The following is an 18,809-nucleotide window of genomic DNA, read 5'->3' on the forward strand; positions in this document are numbered from 1 at the left end:
CTAGTCTGTTGGCAGGATGATGATGTGTTTTAGCTTAGTTACTCTTGACCATAAAACTTCACATTTCTTCCAGATGCAAATAAAAATACACATAGGCATAAGATGGGCATAAGAATTGAAGCATGTGTCTACCATGTGCAAAACAGCTACATGTTTCAAACAGTTATAGCTTAGGAGTCATGGCAATTCCCCGCGCTGAACAATACTCAATCCAGCCTTTATGAAGAACAAAGAAGGACTAAAAATAAACCCCAAGAGAAAATGGCTGAAAAAACAAGGCTTCCTGAGAAGGCATTTGGTTTTCTTTAGAATAACAGAAATTTTCTATTTAGAATAATCGAAAATCACCTCAACCAAATGATGATATCTTTTCAATGTATTTCTTACTAAAACAAACTGCTAATGGAGATGTAACTGCAAATGGTAAATTGGGGTGTTATGACTTAAATATGTGCATTCTGATTCCTCTGGTATTGTGATCGTTTCCATAGAGAAGGCAGACGATAGTGGATTAAAGCAGGAATTCTGGCACCAGAATGCATGGCTTCAAGTTCTCAGGCAAGTTAGTTGCACACAAGTTCTCAGGCAAGTTAGTTAAACTTTTTGTGCCCTAGTTTCCTCGCTGCAAAATGAGGACAGCAATGGTACTACGGGAGGACCAAGTAACTTAGCATATGAGATGAGTACCCAGCACATAGTAAGTACCATCCCAGCATCTGCTGCTTCTCCAACTGCTACAAGTACTTCTACTCTTTCGTTCCTCAGTCCAGTTACCAGTACTGATCCCATCAGGATATCACTAGGATTCAAAAAGGTATAGAATGTATGAAACAAGAGATCCCTGACGGTGAAATGAGCACTTAGGGGCTCATAATAATTAATTGGCAAAAATGCCAAATTTTGAAAATGATATATAACAGAAGCACAACGAGTCGTTTTATTTTTTTTATTTTTTTTTTAAAGATTTTATTTATTTATTTGACAGAGAGAGACATAGTGAGAGCAGGAACACAAGCAGGGGGAGTAGGAGAGGGAGAAGCAGGCTTCCCACAGAGCAGGGAGCCCGATGTGGGACTCGATCCTAGGACCCTGGGATCATGACCTGAGCCGAAGGCAGACGCTTAACAACTGAGCCACCCAGGCACCCTATTTTTTTTTTTTTTTTAATTCCATTAAGGTGAGTGCAATTAGCTGGAGAGAATATGCCACCAATAGTTTTGAGAGAGCAAAACGAGTTTAGCTCTATAAGGAGAATTGGTTAACTCTTCCAAGGAGCGAACATTCAACCACCGGCAGCAGTTACTCGCCACGAAGATTTAGCCCTACAGACAGCAATGAAAACAGACTTCATACAGGACAGCAACTCATGGTAATTACCAATCAACCAAGTCAGCTGACTAGGATTCCCATACACTCCCCATTAAATATATGGCTCTTCCAGCTACACTTTTGCTTATGATTTAAAATACTTTAAAATACTTACGTGTGGATATCATGGCTCTGGCAGTAACAGAGAAAATTAATGAGTCCTCATTCTGATATAATCCACTATTTAAAAATGGAAGTATTTAAAAATGAGCAGCAGCTCAAACCCACTGGAGACCAGAAAAACAAGGTTCCCTGGCTGGATCTCTTTGCAACTATAGAGTCATCTCTATACCAGGAGATCCTAGAATTGAATCCCACTACATCCCCCATTACTCACTTCAATAATTTCTTATGAAATTACTGGAAGATTAACCTTACACACACTCACACACACACACACACACACACACATATATAAGTCTAGAACTCATTCTTGTAGAATCCTTACATCCTGAGATTTTTTCAAAAAATTATTTATGTCAGCAGTTAGAGGCTAATGAAGTCATTAAATATAACAAAATTTAAAACTAGTTTAGCCACAGTTGGTTACCAAATATTCATGGATAAGGAAAATACATAGAACAAAAAATTTTTAAAAGCCATTCTGGTTTTACTACTAGTCAGACTGATGTTAACTCATAACTCATAACTCTGTCTCAGAGAATTGTCTCAGAGAATTCAGAAGAGATTTCTAGAAGTCATCTAATTTTAAAAATTGTGTATTTGTGGTGAACTTGGTTTTTATTAGTGTAAAAAGTTATCACGTCTGTAGATACGACATCTGAAAATGTTCCCTCTGGTGAAGAGAACCAGTGTGAGGTAACTGCATGCCCAGCCCACGACTTGTAACACCTGCACCTGAAGCTGTCCTTCATCCTGCACCTGAGGGTCTGCTCCAGAACGCAGGTGCAGTGGTGAGAGTCCTTAACCTAAACCTCCCAGCCAGTCTAGCAAGAACAACATAAATACACATTCTGACATATGGGTAATGGCATCTGCCAAACATACTACCATTGCTTCATTAAACTGTCATAATTTTAATCAACTCTATTTATATACACCCAATTTAAAAATCTCCCTAATAGACAAAATAGAGACCAAAACCCACTTTGGTTTATGGCAAATGCACTGTATCTCAATAAAGCTGTTAAAAAAAAAAAAAAAATCCCTATTACCATGGCAGCAGGACCCACCCCCCACCCCCGGCCCAAAAGGACCAACTAAGGGTCTTTGATAGTCTGCCCCTCAGCCATCCTTAAAATGCACATCACTGAGTTTACTTTACTAGATAAAGGCCTTCCCCATTTCCCCAGAGCCAGGGGAAATGCCTGAACCTTGGATTTGAAATTAAAGGCGATACAGCTAAGAGCTTACATGACAACTTCTACAAACAGATCCATTTAAAAAGAAATCCTCTCTAAAAGCATCTTCCCAGACCATGTGACTTGATTACTGTCTAGGTAACTAAGGATTATTCCCTTATCCAAGAGGCTCTGAAAAAGCTACTGTAGTGAGAATTCAAGATAGAGAACATGTTCCTCAAATGTAAGGGAGAGTTGTTAATAAGAAGCACATTATGGGGGCGCCTGGGTGGCTCAGTCGTTAAGCGTCTGCCTTCAGCTCAGGTCATGGTCCCAGGGTCCTGGGATCGAGTCCCGCATCGGGCTCCCTGCTCCTTGGGAGCCTGCTTCTCCCTCTGCTTCTCTCTCCCTCTCTCTGTCCCTCATGAATAAATGAATAAAATCTTAAAAAAAAAAAAAAAAGAAGCACATTATGGATGAGAAATGCTGTTGGTGAGTCCTCCTAAAAAAAAAAAAGGAAAACCAGATCTCAAAAAGCTTCTGCACAGATTACTTGGCAACAGTGGCTGTCACTTGCATTCCATGTCAAAGGCAACCTCAAAATAAAGAGATTACCTAAAAGCTATTTGAAAACAAAAACAACACGAGTCTCCACTTCAGAAGATTCGTCACCGATGGAATGGCATGGATGGCCCTGTACTAATGCACACAGCAAAATTTATTGCACACCCACGCCTGGTTTTCCTTTTCTTCTTAATCGCTTACTCTTCTTGCTTCTAGAGAAAGAACCAAGATTCTGGATGGTAATGCCGTTTTGAGAATTAGTAAGGAAACCTGATATCCAGGATAAGCAAAAGCAGATTAACTCCTTTGTGCGTCTTCTCTGCTGCTATTAATAAATATGTATAGTGACACTTTGGCAGTTTCATAGCTATTCTTGTGCTCCGATGGCCAAAAAAGAAATAGTTCAAGCATTTATGTACGCTTCAATTGTATGCAACGAATTCAAGAAAAATCTCTATGTCATAAAAGGATATGTCAAGGTCTTGTCATTATAAAAAGTAGAGGATGCAGAATGCAGTCACTAAACTATAACCTATATTTTAAATAAAATAAATAAATTCACTAATTACAAACTGAGAACATTTTTTACTTAGGAAAGAAGTCCACAATATTTTATACCACCATATAATTATTTGAGGGGTATTTTTTGCAAACAAAGTAAGTTAAATGATATCTTAAGAAACATTATTCGTGGGGCGCCTCGGTGGCTCAGTTGGTTAAGCGTCTGTCTTCAACTCAGGTCATGATCCCAGGGTCCTGGGATTGAGTCCCGCATCGGGCTCCCTGCTCAGCGGGGAGCCTGATTCTACCTCTCCCACTCCCCCTGCTTGTGTTCCCTCTTTCGATGTCTCTCTCTGTCAAATAAATAAATAAAATCTTTTTAAAAATAAAGAAACATTATTTGTTTAATATGTTGTACAACTTTTAAACTATTCAAGTGTTGAGCATTATGTTCACCATGGAGAAATCAGAAAATGAGACATGAGAAAGCTTGAATACAACTCAAGATAACAAGCAATTATGTATGGATACTGTTCAGGCTTATAGGAGCTACAAAGTTAGCATAAGCCAGGAAGGTCTCTGTTGTCCTGACAGTCATCATATTTAATATTTTCTAAGTGATCTCTTAAAGCTGTTCTCCACTAGAATATTTTTCCTGTCTTTGACACAGTCATTGTAGAAAAGAAAAAGATTAAGGCAGGATAAGAAAAAAAAAGGTACCTCTTTTTAAGTGATCTCTTAAAGCTGTTCTCCCTAGAATTTTGTTCCTGTCTTTGACAGAGTCATTGTAGAAAACAAAAAGATTAAGGCAGGATAAGAAGAAAAAAAAAGGTATCTCTTTTTCAAGAAAGACAATGAGCTAGAAATCTGACTTAGAAAAATGAGTGCAAAAGAAATCCAGAGATTCTGCGTGTAGCACATGCACCTGCTGGGTAAGCTGGGAATCCTTCATGGAGCTTCAACCCCAGGAAGGGAAGATGGATGTGAAGAGCAGGAGAAAACCTATCTGGCAAAAAAAAACAAAAAACAAAAAACTCAGGCTTTCTCCTTGCTTCTATATCAACTTCACCAACATTCTATTTCCAGAAGTAACAGCGGCTATTTCAATTTTCTTAGAAAATATTTTTAATGAAAATTACACCACCATTCCACTAGAGAAAAAGGTTCCCTTGAGTCACAATAACTTCTCCCACCCTCAGGGAGACACTATCCCCTCTGGCAGCTGTAACCCAACACACAGCACTCTCTCCAATTCCTTTACCTATTTCTAGATTTCAACTTTGACCCATACTCCTTTGCTCTCTTACCATCTTCTTACTGCCCCTGTGGACATAATTTGAGACAATGATCCTCAAGTGCACTCAATTCACTTAAATGATGGGCAGTAACCAGCTGATCACCAAAGTCAATGCTGTATAACGGGCATCTCTGCACACACCCATCCTCAAGGATTAGGATTTTGATCCAAAGACAAGCTGGGAGTGCTCACATACAGTAGATGAGAAATAATCTGAGCTAATTAGACACTTGGCAGCTATTACTTTTGATTATTATCATAAGACATCAAAAAATCAGACCAAAGAAAATACCGTTAGAACAAATGATACTGGTGACTGGTCATGGTCTTTCATTGGTAATAAATATAATAAACCATATCTCTACCAAGATACCTATTTTTACTTTTTCATCCAAAAGAATTCTGCCTCATCCCACATCTATACATATTCTTGGTATATATAAAGAATTTAGCCATTCCTTTCCTAATGTTCTAAAACTCTTACTATGGCTATTTTCCTGAGATGTGAAAAGTAAAACAGGCTTTCTACTGGATGTGCCTCTACCATATTTTGCCCAAAGCAACTGACATTACTGACAAACTAGCCAAACACATAACCAAATTTGAGAGAAATACATAAAGGGTCTTTGGGTAGACCACCACTTCAGCTTAAGAATAAGACTTCATAAAAGAGTGATTGCTAGATACGTCAAAAACTAATTAGGTATGCATAAAATAAGTCTAAATAAAATACATTCCAGTTTTCCTGGCTATCCTATCATACATAATATAGAATATATGGTAGATAATATGGTGTGAGAGTCAGCTCGGGAGTTAAGAAACCTAGATTTTAACCATGGCTCTATTGTTCCTTACTGTGTTATCTTCAGCCAATTATATAACCTCTCTATACCTCAGTTTCCTGTCAAGTTTCATAATAATTATATTTATAATCACAGGTCGTTTTGAGCACTGAATACATATAAATTCATGTGCCTGTCCCATCATGAACAATAAATATCATTGGTTACTATTATTAGTATTACAATACCGATTAACTAGAGCCTATTTCACTGGCAACCAATTAAGCTGAAAACTGGCAGCCTTCAGCTCAAGACCAAAAAAAAGCTAGCTACCAGTAAAAGAGTGAACTGCATGGTTTATACTTATTTGCTGCTACTCATCAATCCCAGGTCACCTTGTCTGAAGAATCTAGATCCACAGTTTGTCACAGTCAAAATGAAAAGATTTTGTTCCCGAGATATTCTGATCAGTTGAAGCTTAATGTTACAATTCTTTTAAAAGTTCGTATCAAACACATAAAAGTTCTTCCTAAACTAAGGGGCAAATTTAGAATTTAATTTTTAAATGAACTGGAAATAAATGTAAGTGAAAGATGAGATTAACATGTCTTACTAAGGGAACAAAAATATCTTTTTTTTTTTCTGCTTAAAGCTTTTATCTTTGTAACCTTTGAAGAAAAGTTTTTAATAGAACTTTAAAATCAGGATTATGTATCTATCTGACTGGAATAAAACTACCTTCAACAGGGCACAGAATGTCCTTGCAGATAATACAAATCACTATCTTAAGGAAAGATCACAGACATAGATTTCATTTTACTCTAAATATAAAATTGCAGTTCACAGCAAAATTCACACTGTGAGAATCCACATAGGATAAACAATTTATTTGTTGAAGAAACAACATATAAATTGCAGGGGAGAGGGGGGCGCCTGGGTGGCTCAGTCAGTTAAGCGTCTGCCTTCAGCTCAGGTCATGATTTCAGGGTCCTGGGATCGAGCCCTGCATCGGGCTCCCTGCTCGGCGGGAATCCTGCTTCTCCCTCTCCCTCTGCCCTGCCTCCCAACTCATGCTCTCTCTCAAATAAATAAATAAAATATAAAATTTAAATTTAAAAAATTCTAAAAAATATAATAAATTGCAAAGGAGAATAAAAAAAGAAAGATATGAGGAAACCAACAGATTAGAAGAGACTTTTTAAAACTCATTAAAAAAACTTCAAATAGGCAAATTAAACTGCAGGGATACAAGCTCAGGTGATAAGACAATAAACAAAAGTGAAGAAATTATAACCATAAATGTCACAATACTACTTACAAGTCTATAAGAGGAGGAGGGAGGGGCTCGGGTTTGGGAAGCAGCACACAGAAGAGCTGGTCAAGCTTTATTTCTTGAATTGGATAGTGGTTATAGGGTATTCACCTTAGCAGTTTCTGTGCCAGCGTTATATTTTACAACTTAAAAAGGTTTTAGGGGCTCCTGGGTGGCTCAGTCAGTTAATCCTCTGCCTTTAGCTCAGGTCATGATCGGAGAGTCCTGGGATCCAGCCCTGCATCGGGATCCCTGCTCAGCAGGGAGTCTGCTTCTCCCTCTGCCCCCACACCCCCACCCCCGTCAGGCTCCTTTGCATGCTCTCCCTCTCAAATAAATAAAATCTTTAAAATTTTTTTAAATTTAAAAATAATAAATAAAAAGTTTTGAAAAAAATCACAACCTAAAAGTAGCTATTTCATATTTTTTATGCAAATGTATTCCTTCTCCCACATTCATACTCACACCCTTAAATAAATGCATTGCACCTGAGTTTCACAAACAAAGGTTCTATGACACCTGAGCAGAGTCATTTACTAGATTGGTATCTAGCCATTGTTTAAATCTGGCCTAATGATTTTTTTTTAAGATTTTATTTATTTATTTATTTGAGAGAGAAACAGAGAGAGAGACCACAAGCTGGGTGAGGGGCAGAGGAAATCTCAAGAAGACTCCTCGCCCAACAGGGAGCACTATGGAGGGCTCAATCCCATAACCCCAAGATCACGACCTGAGCTGAAATCATGAGTCAAATGCTTAACGGACTGTGCCACCCAGGCACCCTGATCTGGCATAATGATTTTGATTTTGATTTTATATCATCAAAAGAATTAGAGTTTTGTCTTGATTTCATATACCCTTCATTTATTTCACTTCCAAAAGAAAAGCACAAGGGCACCTAGGTGGTGCAGTCCATTCAGCGTGGGACTCTTGGTTTTGGCTCAGGGTCATGATCTCAGGGTCGTGAGATGGAGCCCTGGGTGGGGCTCCATGCTCAGTGCACTCAGCATGGAGTCTGCTTGAGATTCTCCTCCCCTTTCTCTCTGTGCCTCCCACATGTGCTCTCTCTCTCGCCCTCGCTCCCTCTAAAATAAATAAATCTTAAAAAAAAAAAAAAACAGCACTCTTAGGAAAGGCATTATGGGCTTAATTTTATTCCTCTGAAATTCTTATGTTGAAGTCCTAACCCCCCAGTATCTCCAATTGTAACTGTACTTGAAGACATAGTCTTTAAAGAAGTAATTAAGTTGAAATGAGGTTGTTAGAGTAGGCCCTAGTCCAACATGAAGAATCGTCTGTTTAAGGAGAAGAAATTAGAGGGCTCCTGGGTGGCTCAGTCAGTTGGGCATCTGCCTTCGGTCATGATCCCAGGGTCCTGGGATTGAGTCCCGCATCGGGCTCCCTGCTCAGAGGGGAGCCTGCTTCTCCCTCTCCCTCTACCCCTCTCCTCCTCATGTGCTCTCTCTCTCTCTCAAATAAATAAAAAAGAAGAAGAAGAAGAAATCAGAGCACAAACACACACAGAGGGAAAACCTTGTAAAGGCATAAGGAGAAGGCACCATCTACAAGCCTCCGAGGAGACCAACCCAGCTGACACCTCGGTCTTGGCCTTCTGGCCTCCAAAATTTTAAGAAAATACATCTCTGTTGTTTAAGCCACTCTGTGGTACTTTGTGATGGCGGCCTTAGCAAAATAATACAGAAGGTAAAAAAAAATTTTTTTGAAAAAGTAGTAGAAAGAAGAGGAAAAATATGAAATGCTTCAATTTTAGCTCCTAATGTATAGTGAAAAGAAAAGCGTAAGAAAATTCTGAGTCATTGGTAAAGAAAAGAGAACTAACAGATTCCAAGTAAAAAGAAACACCCCAAAGAGTGAAGCACAAAGGGCAAGACACAAGAGAACCAGCAGGAAAATAACTGGCTACTAACTGAATTGATGGGGCAGGATTCAGAGCTTTCAATGTGGTTCCTGGAAAAAACCCAGAGGAGAATTTTGAGTTAGATTTTTAAAAGGACTAGAAACAAATGGAGGTGATGGGTGAGATCCAAGTGGTTTTCTTGAAGGGAGAAACGTCTTCTGGCCCAAAGGTTTGAATGAAGGTTGGATTTATTATTTCCCTGGTTTAATAGGCTTGGGGGGTTAGGCAAACCATCAACCAAGAAAACGCAATTCTCAGACTAGAAAATCAGCAAAGATTGTGCAGAACATCAGAGCTCTAGGTGTTATATATACCCGTGTTGTGTAATGATCTCAGAGTGGAGTAAGCTTTGTTGATGAAGTTCAAGTCTCCTGAAAAGGGATATTACTGTAGCAACAGAAGATAGCTTTTTGCTAGGTCTGCGCTCCATGCTCATATATGCATTTCATTATTCCACTGACAGGTATAAATGGAGATTGATAGTGAAATGACTGTTTCTTTTCCTCTTTAATTTAACAAAAGAATAAGATATACTCTGCATTCAGAAAAGCATCCTACAAAATAAGGAAGTGAAGCCAAATAAACAGGGAAGAGAACAGAAGCCCAGAGATTCTAAATCTCGGTAATTTTTTCCAACTCCAAACAAAATGGCACCATTCTCCTATGTCATACTGGAAAAATCCTGACATCCTTTCTGCAGTAAGACAGTGCAATAAATCAACCAACCATTCAATCAGCCAGTCTTAATAAATTTGGAGTAACTTTCTGGAAGTACTGGTATAATTATTATAATTAGTTCACTTATAAAAATTAACAGATTTTGTTTTAAGTCTTTATCAGAGATGTCTATACATGATATAGAAATCTTGCTTACTATACTGCAGGTTATGTATGATAGCAACTATATAAAAAAATTAAAATATAGGGGCGCCTGGGTGGCTCAGTCGGTTAAGCGTCTGCCTTCGGCTCAGGTCATGATCCCAGGGTCCTGGGATCGAGTCCCGCGTTGGCCCCCTGCTCTGCGGGAAGCCTGCTTCTCCCTCTCCCACTCCCCCTGCTTGTGTTCCCTCTCTCGCTGTGTCTCTCTCTGTCAAATAAATAAAATCTTAAAAAAAAAAAAAATTATAAATATGTGCATAGGACAAAACAATACTAAAAGGACATACAACAAAATGAAAACAAAGTTTACCTCAGTGATGAATTTAAGGGTGATTTTTCATTTTTCCCCCACTTTTCTCTCCTTTAAGTTTACTAAAATGAGTCTGTGTCAAATTTATATTCAGAAAAAGAAAGCAAATATATATAAATGGCATTATAATTCTTATAAAGCAAAACAGGTAGTCCGACAGTTTAGAAGAAAATAAACACATGGTTAAAACATCATACTATACAATGGGCCTAAAGAAACCCCTGGGTGGGATTCGGTCTCACATGTCCTCAGATGACATCATCAGTAGACTGGACAAAAATATACATTCCTATGCCTATAACTGCAAGAGGCTTTTATTTACAAGTCACCTTTTCAGAGCTTACCTGACAAGAACCAGTGTCCTGCGATTTCTCTCACCAGGGATTTAAAAACCCCCGGGGCTTTCCCTGTAGACCTAATAAATTTACCACTTTACCAGGGAAATGTCTTTTTCAACTGAATGCAAAGTCATGTATCCACCCTGGACCCAAGATTTTACCTCTTGTTTCTCAGGGCTAGCCTTAAAGGCAAATTCAGAAATTATTTTCTGTGACATATTCTAAAAAAGAACCCCTTGTGCTACATTAATCCCATAAAACCTAACTCCAACAATTCCTACAGTACACTAAGAATTCTTTCTCTGATAACTAAAGGTTTTTATTCACAAGTGGGTGATACACTTTCTTGAAGAATTCTGAAATATAAAAACCCCAAGACTGTTCATTAGAAGTATCAATGAAAATTAAAATCAGAATCAGTATTTTAAAAATTCTCAAAAAATTTCCCCCAGAGGAAAACAATTTTACTTTTTTTTTATTATGTTATGTTAATCACCATACATTACATCATTAGTTTTTGATGTAGTGTTCCATGATTCATTGTTTGCCTATAACACCCAGTGCTCCATGCAGAACGTGCCTTCTTTAATACCCATCACCAGGCTAACCCATCCCCCCACCCCCTCCCCTCTAGAACCCTCAGTTTGTTTCTCAGAGTCCATAGTCTCTCATGGTTTGTCTCCCCCCCCTTCATTCTTTCCTTCCTGCTATCTTCTTCTTCTTCTTTTTTTTTTTTTAACATATAATGTATTATTTGTTTCAGAGGTACAGGTCTGTGATTCAGTTTTACTTACTTTAACTTCCACCGTCTTCCCTCCATGTTCAACGTGTCTCTCTACGTATTCAGAGGACAGCAAATCGCTGTAACAAACAGAAACGATGATTAAAGAAGACCTTGAAAATGTAAATCATCTGAAAATTGCCAAGTTTACACATACCAGCTTTATGATTCTTTAGCTCATTCTTTAAAACAAAAAAAAAAACTGTATAGGTCTCTTTCTCTCTCTTGCTCTCTCTCATTCTCTCTTTTTCTCTCTCTCTCTCTCTCTCTCACACACACACACACACACACACACACACCCTAGTACTTCTAAAAAAGGTTAAGTCACTTCTATGAGGTTAAGTCACCTGTCACCCCATTGCTTACCAGAGCTTATTCCTCTGACCTAGTTCAGTTCTAGGAAATTATCATAAGCTCACCATTATTTGCAAGACATCTCATTCTTCCCATTTTTACTTTAGCTTTTATAAAATAGTTCTGATTTGCTATCACACTCTACCATTTTTAATGTGTGATATTTTAATCTAACAAAATACTCCTCTCTATCACGAAAACATTAAAAGGGAGCAAAGAAATGTAGAAGAAATGAGAAGGAATATGCTTTGAGCATTTTTAAATAATCTTTTTTGAAATCTCTCCTAAACAACCTTCTTGTACCATTTAAAAATGTTTACATTTTCTTAAATATGCTTCCCTTTAATTCCATAGATGTGAAAAAATTCCCCTTTTAATGGTGGTGCCTCGAGACACAACTTCCATAAGTCTTAAAGTCTTAAGATTTTTAAAGCACTAAAATATAAATAAAATTAACATCATTAAATAAAAATAATTATGAAGCTATGCATTTCTTTTTTTAAGATTTTATTTATTTATTTGAGAGAGAGTGCAGAGTGAGAGAGAGACAGCGCAAGCAGGAGGTAAGGGCAGAGGGAGAGGGAAAAGTAGGCTCCCCACTGAGCAGGGAGCCCGACATGGGGCTCAATCCTAGAGCCCTGGGATCATAACTTGAGCGAAGCAGACTCTGAACCAACTGAGCCCCAAAACTTAAATTTCTAAATTTACTCCATCAATAGATGTTCAGCCAACTAAAAAATCTTTTTCACAGTGCTCTGAAGTTCACCATGCCAAAAGTATCCCAATCATTTAAAAAATGTGAATTTCTGGGGCACCTGGGTGGCTCAGTGGGTTAAGCATCCAACTCTTCTCCCTTGATTTCGGCTCCAGTCAGGACCCAAGGTCGTGAGATTGAACCCTGTATCGGGCTCCATGCTGGGTGTGGAGCCTACTTAAGATTATTTCTTTCTTCTCCCTCTGTCCCTCCCCACACCCTCACCCTGCTCTTGCATGCGCACTCGCTCCCTCTTTCTCTCTTAATCTGAGTGCATGCCTACACTTGCTTGAAAGGTAAACAGAATGATCAAGCATGTGTTATATTAACACAGGCACCATAATCAATTTCCTACAGTATCTGATCCCTACATTACCATTTAGGAAATCTATAATTATAGTCTAACTCCTTGTTTCATTCATCTTTGGAATACATTTTCCTAATGATGTTATGGGGGAGCCAGCTAGGATGCTCAAAGCTGCAAGATGCAGAAAACACAACTAAAAGTGGCTTAAATAATTTATAATTTGTTTATAGGACATTTTTATCTTATTTCTTGTTAGAAATTCCAGGACAGGTGTAATGTGAATTTGCTTCTGCTAATCTCCAGGTCTGTTAGATGAATAAATTTGAAGTTTACAAAATATATGCAAACACTTCTAAGATGTTTTAAATATAGATAAGTAACTAGTAAACAAATTTTGTTAGATGTGGCAGAATGCATAGGATGGGTAAGTATAGCTAAGAAGATCAAGTATGCATTACACATCGATAGAGAGGGATGGGTGACCAAATGATATCTAATATTCATGAAGCACCTGGGTAATAAATGTTCATGATATAATAAATACACAAAAGATACTAAATATCCAGGATACACTATACATAAACACTATTTATGACTTTTTAATTCAATCACCTATTGGTGACACAGAGGGCTTCTCAACTTCCACAGTACTGACACTTTGGGCCAGATAATTCCTTGTCTTGGGGAGTATCTTACACACTGCAGCATGTTCAGCAGCATCCCTGGCCTCTACCCACTAGGTGCCAATTGCATCACACAGACACACCAGTCATGACTATCAACAATGTCTCCAGACATTGCCAATGTAGACTCGGGGGTAAAACTGCTTTGGTTAATAAACTCTGCTGACACCCATTTCTGCCCCACGTTTTCTTTGCCCAAAAAACACAAATAGAATTCATGACTGTTCATCAAGCTAACCGGCAATTTACAGCTCCCGACCAAGCCTACTTATCTCTGTGTAACTCAGAACCAGAAAATGGGTGTCATTAGCTTGAACTACCTTCCACCTATGGAGCTTGCCCAAACCTCCACTCTGGTCCTTGAAAGCACATCATCAGCAGGGAGGGCAGATGCAGCAGAGAGAGAAGCAGAACTTAGGAACACTGCGTACCCCAGGTTTAGCTGGAGGGATCCTTCCATCCAACTTGCACCCTATACTAAGGTTGCTAACCCACCCATTTCTTTCTTCTTGCTTCTCACCATGTCCTTCAAATTAATTTAGCAAACCACGTGACTTGAAGATTTTAATTTGGTCTGTGGGGGCTAGCTTGCCTGGTAGTATACTTGTGAGCTACTACCTATTACATCAAAGTAATTTCCCACCAGACATCAGGGCAGTTCCAGAGTTAGTTGGTGTGCTGGCTCAGCACATGCATGTGACCAGGCATAAGTTCACCTTTCTGCTCCGCCACCAACATGGTGAGTGACCTGTCCTCTTCACTGCAATTCTAAGCATCTCACGTAGATAAAAAATATCCCAAGGTAGAAAAGCCCTGAATTTCTTTAAAGGAATCCGTAAACTCTTCACAAAAAGCCCCTAGCATCCATCTTCTCAAGTATGTTTTGCCAGAATTACCTTACTGGGCCTCACCAAAACAAATCCTTTGGCCATGCCTTTGAACAATCAAGTTTTCCTTCTGCAGAGCCTTGCATGAATATCATGAGTACTCAGAGCCGAACAGTGTTCAGGGGAAGGAGCGCGGTGGAGAGAAGAGCTATTGTGCAGCCAACCAACAGTTGTCTTTCTTTTCTTGTCTTTCTTTCTTTCTTTCTTGCCTTTCTTTCTTTCTTGCCCTTTTTTTCTTTTCTTCTCATTGGGATATGAGATAGTATTTCACAAATTTCAAAGGACTTCTAACAAAAGTGAAGCTGCATGACAGAAATCTGCCTCGAACAAAACATGTCACAGTTCCAGCATCCACATCTCGCCCAGTTACCCACAGCCATACCCTACACAGGAGAGGTACCAGCCAAATGTTTGCAAAGGACTGGCTCCCAACCTTGTATGGGTCTCAACTTCCCAGAAGTGGGGGAGGAAATGTGCCATACACAGGCAGTGTTTATTAGCAGAACCAACTATTATTCCCTCTCTTGGGAATCTGAACAAGTAAATTCACAAAAAAATCATTCAAGGAAAGAGAGGCAGAGAGTCAAAAATGAGCAGACACTTGAAAGAAATGGAGGTGTGCCAGTGGGGAATACCAGAGCGAAAGCCCCCAAATCTCTGCTGCTCAGGTCCTGGGATCCAGAACAGCCCATCCCTGATGCTGAGTATCTGTGGGATCCTTTCTGCATCAGTCACATGAGTAAATCCCCATCATTGGAGCTAGTTTGAGCAAGATTAAAAGCAAATAGGTATAATATCATTTAGAGAAGTCATAGTGGTAGTAGAAATAGTAACAATAATTTTTAAAAAACAACTTTTGAGTCTTCCAGGTTTGAAAAGTTCAAGGGAATATTTTCCTTTGAATTATAAAATCTAGGAATTAAGAGAGTATGAGTCACCACACGAATATAATTACAGCAAAGAAAACCCTCTGCTCAGGAATTATGCAGCTATTTTAATCAAGCTTCTACACCTACAAGTAGTGTTGGAAAGGGCTCCATGTAATTTAAACTAAAAACAGCCCAGCCAATTGGGTTTTGTTTGTTTGCAGTATTGTGGAAGTCTGCTAAGTATTGTTATTTTAATTATTAGGCTGAAAACCCTTCTATTTAAAATGTCACTCTTCCTCTACTGAAGATACCTTAGGAAGATCTACCATCTACTTAGAACCTAAGCAAATTTTCTTGAAGCTCCTAAGGTAGAGATAATCAAAATCACCTTAAGTTCTTTTCCTTAGATTGTCGTTGTTTATTGTTAAGTAGGGATCTACTTAAATAATTTCAAGTGTAGGAAAATGGAGGATGATCTCCTTAACATTGAGAATTTTTATTTTACTGTAAATTAATAAGGTAGAATTTACTCCATGTTAACTAACAGCTTACTCAAAACTGATGTGTGAATCCTAACTTGTGAATTTTCAAAGATGAAAGTGAAAATCATTTTCAATCAAATTCTAAAGGCCACTTGTTTTATGAAGAAAGTAAGGAGATGTTTTTAAAATTAGAAATGTATTCTGAGGCCTTTTTTTCATTCACATGCCATAATAAGCCTGGTGTAAGCAAAACAAACACAATGTAAACATTCTCAGTCGTAATAATGATTACTCTTTGTCTAGCGGACAACTGTCATGAATCAGAGGCAGCTGGTTTAGTACAAAGATGCTGGAGCTTAAAAACAAAACTAATTATTTTGATTTCCTATCCAAACTCTGCCATTTACTTGCTGTGTGACCTTGGTCAAGTTATTTAATCTCTATGACATAATTTACCCATGTCTAAAATGGAGATAATATGAAGTTGGTAGGTATTAAACCAGAACGTAGATGAAATCCCTCCCGCATCCTGATTTCAATCACTCCAACCCCCATTCACCATCTCCTATCCATCTTTCCTTAGAACTTTCACTGTAACTATTTGAAGACTTTTATTTTTTTTTATTTTTATTTTTTTTATTTGAAGACTTTTAAACCATGAACCCTACCTACCACTTTTTCACTGTCCTACCCTCCCTCCTGTCCACCTAATTGAGTTTATCTTCCATGCCCTGTCATGATAATCACTCCCTTGTATACACTCAAAACTTCCTTACTCCTCTCGCTCTGCTCTCTCCACTATGCTCACTTGGCCAAAACTCAACTATGAGAAAAGTTAACTCTTCTCATAATCAGTCTGTCCTCGAAAAGCAGAACATCCTGAATGGTGACACGATGAACTTATGACAGTTATCAAGTGGTCCCCCTTAGCACAACACTGCCCATAAATCCACTAAATTTTCCTAGTCAATTTACTCTAAGAAGACCTTCCCAAACCTTTCTCCTCAAAGTATTCCTTCACGGTCACTGATGTTGATGATCTCAATTCTGCACTCACTGAGAAAATAGAAACAGAAAAAGACCACTTCATCTTCCAATTGACACAGCAACTTGCACCCCTGTTTCTGAACTAGTCTCTCCAAGGATGTGAAAGAGGCATCTTAAACTCAACATGGCCACTGCATAACTCTCTCAGCCAAATCCCAATATTCAATTCTGCCTTCAAAATAGTAATACATTTACAGTAAAGAAAACTGGGGCACCTTAATCAAGGGATCAGTAAACATCATCAATAATGGAAGAAACCAAAATCTTGTGCTCCTGAAGTAATACACTGAGAAGGACACATCATTTACAGCATCCCCACTAAAAACACCAAAGGAAGAAACAAATGAATGAAGAAACCTGAACCAGCATTAGATTTTCAAGAAATAGCCTCAGAGCAAAGATCTAATTGAAGGTACTGCCAGTAAAATGTGACCTCGGGGTCGAGATCGAATCAAAGGATATGGCTGTAAGACCCTCTGTTAAGACCTCAGGAAGACATAAGGCTGTTTTGCCTGGACTGTATCATCTGTATAAAAGAGCTCCTAAGATTCTCAAAGGCCTGCCTACCAGATCCTCAGCTACACAAAAGAGTTTCTAAGATTCTCAAAGGCACCGTCTCATAGCATCTTACCTCAAAGTCCAAAATAAGGAGGGGCCTATCCCAAAAAGATGTGTGGCTGTGGTTTTGTTCAAATGGGGTAAATCCCAATGAATTCACATAGCACCCACCAAGGAACAGCCACCAGCTTGAGTCAAAATGGACAGTCAACTCAAATTTTTTACAGTCAGGAAGCAGACCTAGAAAGATACTTACGTTAAGGCCTAGCCCCATTTCTTAGGGAAAAGCAACGGTGACTCAAAGACTACAGCCAACAACCACAGGCAATCACTCTCAGGAAGCAGAATAGAGCCTTAACCACATATTCCCTTTCCCCAAAACAGGGGAAGCTGGTGACATACACCTGGCTGAATATCAGAATTTCAGTGGACTGGTGAAAGCTAGGTTCCTCCTATTTCCTCCCTTTTTAAACAAGAGTATTCATTGCAGTCGTCCTGCCCTTATCTCTCCTTTGTAACTCGAGTGTGTGTAGGACATACAACTTGTCTTTCTAGTTCAAGAGTCTGTTCCTGAGTCACGTCATCTAAGAAGTGGACTGAACCCCAGGACCTGATTCAGATGATGAGAACCTGAGCCCTGAGTTTGAGCCTGATACTATAATGGAATGAGATTTTTCAGGAGTGTTTGGAGGAATTTACCGCATTTGCATTTGTGAGAAATATAAATAATTTGTGGTCCAAGGATGGCATGTGGTTATTTAAAGATGGCGACCAATTCTTTGTCACTCCTCTTACAGCCAAGTGGAGACCATTTCTCCTCCCCTTGAATCTGAGCTGGCCCTGTAGCAAATATAATGAGGCAGAAGTGATATTGTGTAACATGTGAGATTCCCAGCTTCTACTTCCATGCATGTACAATTCTCCATCTTTGAATCTCTGAATCCAGCCGTCACGCCCCGAAGAAGCCTAAGCAAGCACATAATAAGATGCTTGTAGAGAAGAACTAGAGTCCCTAGCTGACAGCCCCAGCTTGAATTCCCAGCCAACACTGGCACCAATTTCCAACCATGGGATTGAGGCCATTCTGGATTCTCCAGATTTAACAGTGGCCCCAGCTATTACTACAGGAAGCAGAGCTTCCCAGTCAACCAAAAGAATTATACAAAATAATACACTAAGGCAATAGGCTGGTCATGTCTGCTTATTCTAACCATTCAGTAATTGTTAATGGTGTATAAAACTAACATCATGTTTTCCTTGGAACAGGCTCCAAATGAGCCCAATGTAACTTACTTTGGGTAATATAAATACAAAAGTATCATAAAAGTTTCAAATATGAGTATAATCCATCCAGTAAAATAGGGAAAAGCTCCATCAAGTCACGATGGAAAATTAGAGATTTTGTTTCATTTCAAAACTTTTCAGAAGAACAGAATTAGGAAAATGGAAGATTTAAGAATTCAAATTTCAGGGGCGCCTAGGTGGCTCAGTCAGTTAAGCGTCTACCTTCGGTTCAG

General features: G+C 38.8%; 1 protein-coding gene across 12 annotated transcripts in view; it reads right to left on the minus strand.

The window, feature by feature from the left end:
- The window catches only part of ADAM22 (ADAM metallopeptidase domain 22), a 220,734-nt gene that overhangs the window by 97,364 nt on the left and 104,561 nt on the right, over positions 1–18,809 (minus strand). For all 12 annotated transcript variants that reach the window (XM_032402232.1, XM_032402235.1, XM_032402231.1 and 9 more), the window contains exon 4: positions 11,365–11,431. In XM_032402232.1, coding sequence (XP_032258123.1) covers positions 11,365–11,431 — 67 coding nt within the window. The remainder of the gene's footprint in view (positions 1–11,364; positions 11,432–18,809) is intronic.

This window comes from Phoca vitulina, unplaced genomic scaffold, assembly GCF_004348235.1.
Source record: "Phoca vitulina isolate PV1807 unplaced genomic scaffold, GSC_HSeal_1.0 scaffold4, whole genome shotgun sequence".
In the NCBI taxonomy this organism is placed as follows: domain Eukaryota; kingdom Metazoa; phylum Chordata; class Mammalia; order Carnivora; family Phocidae; genus Phoca; species Phoca vitulina.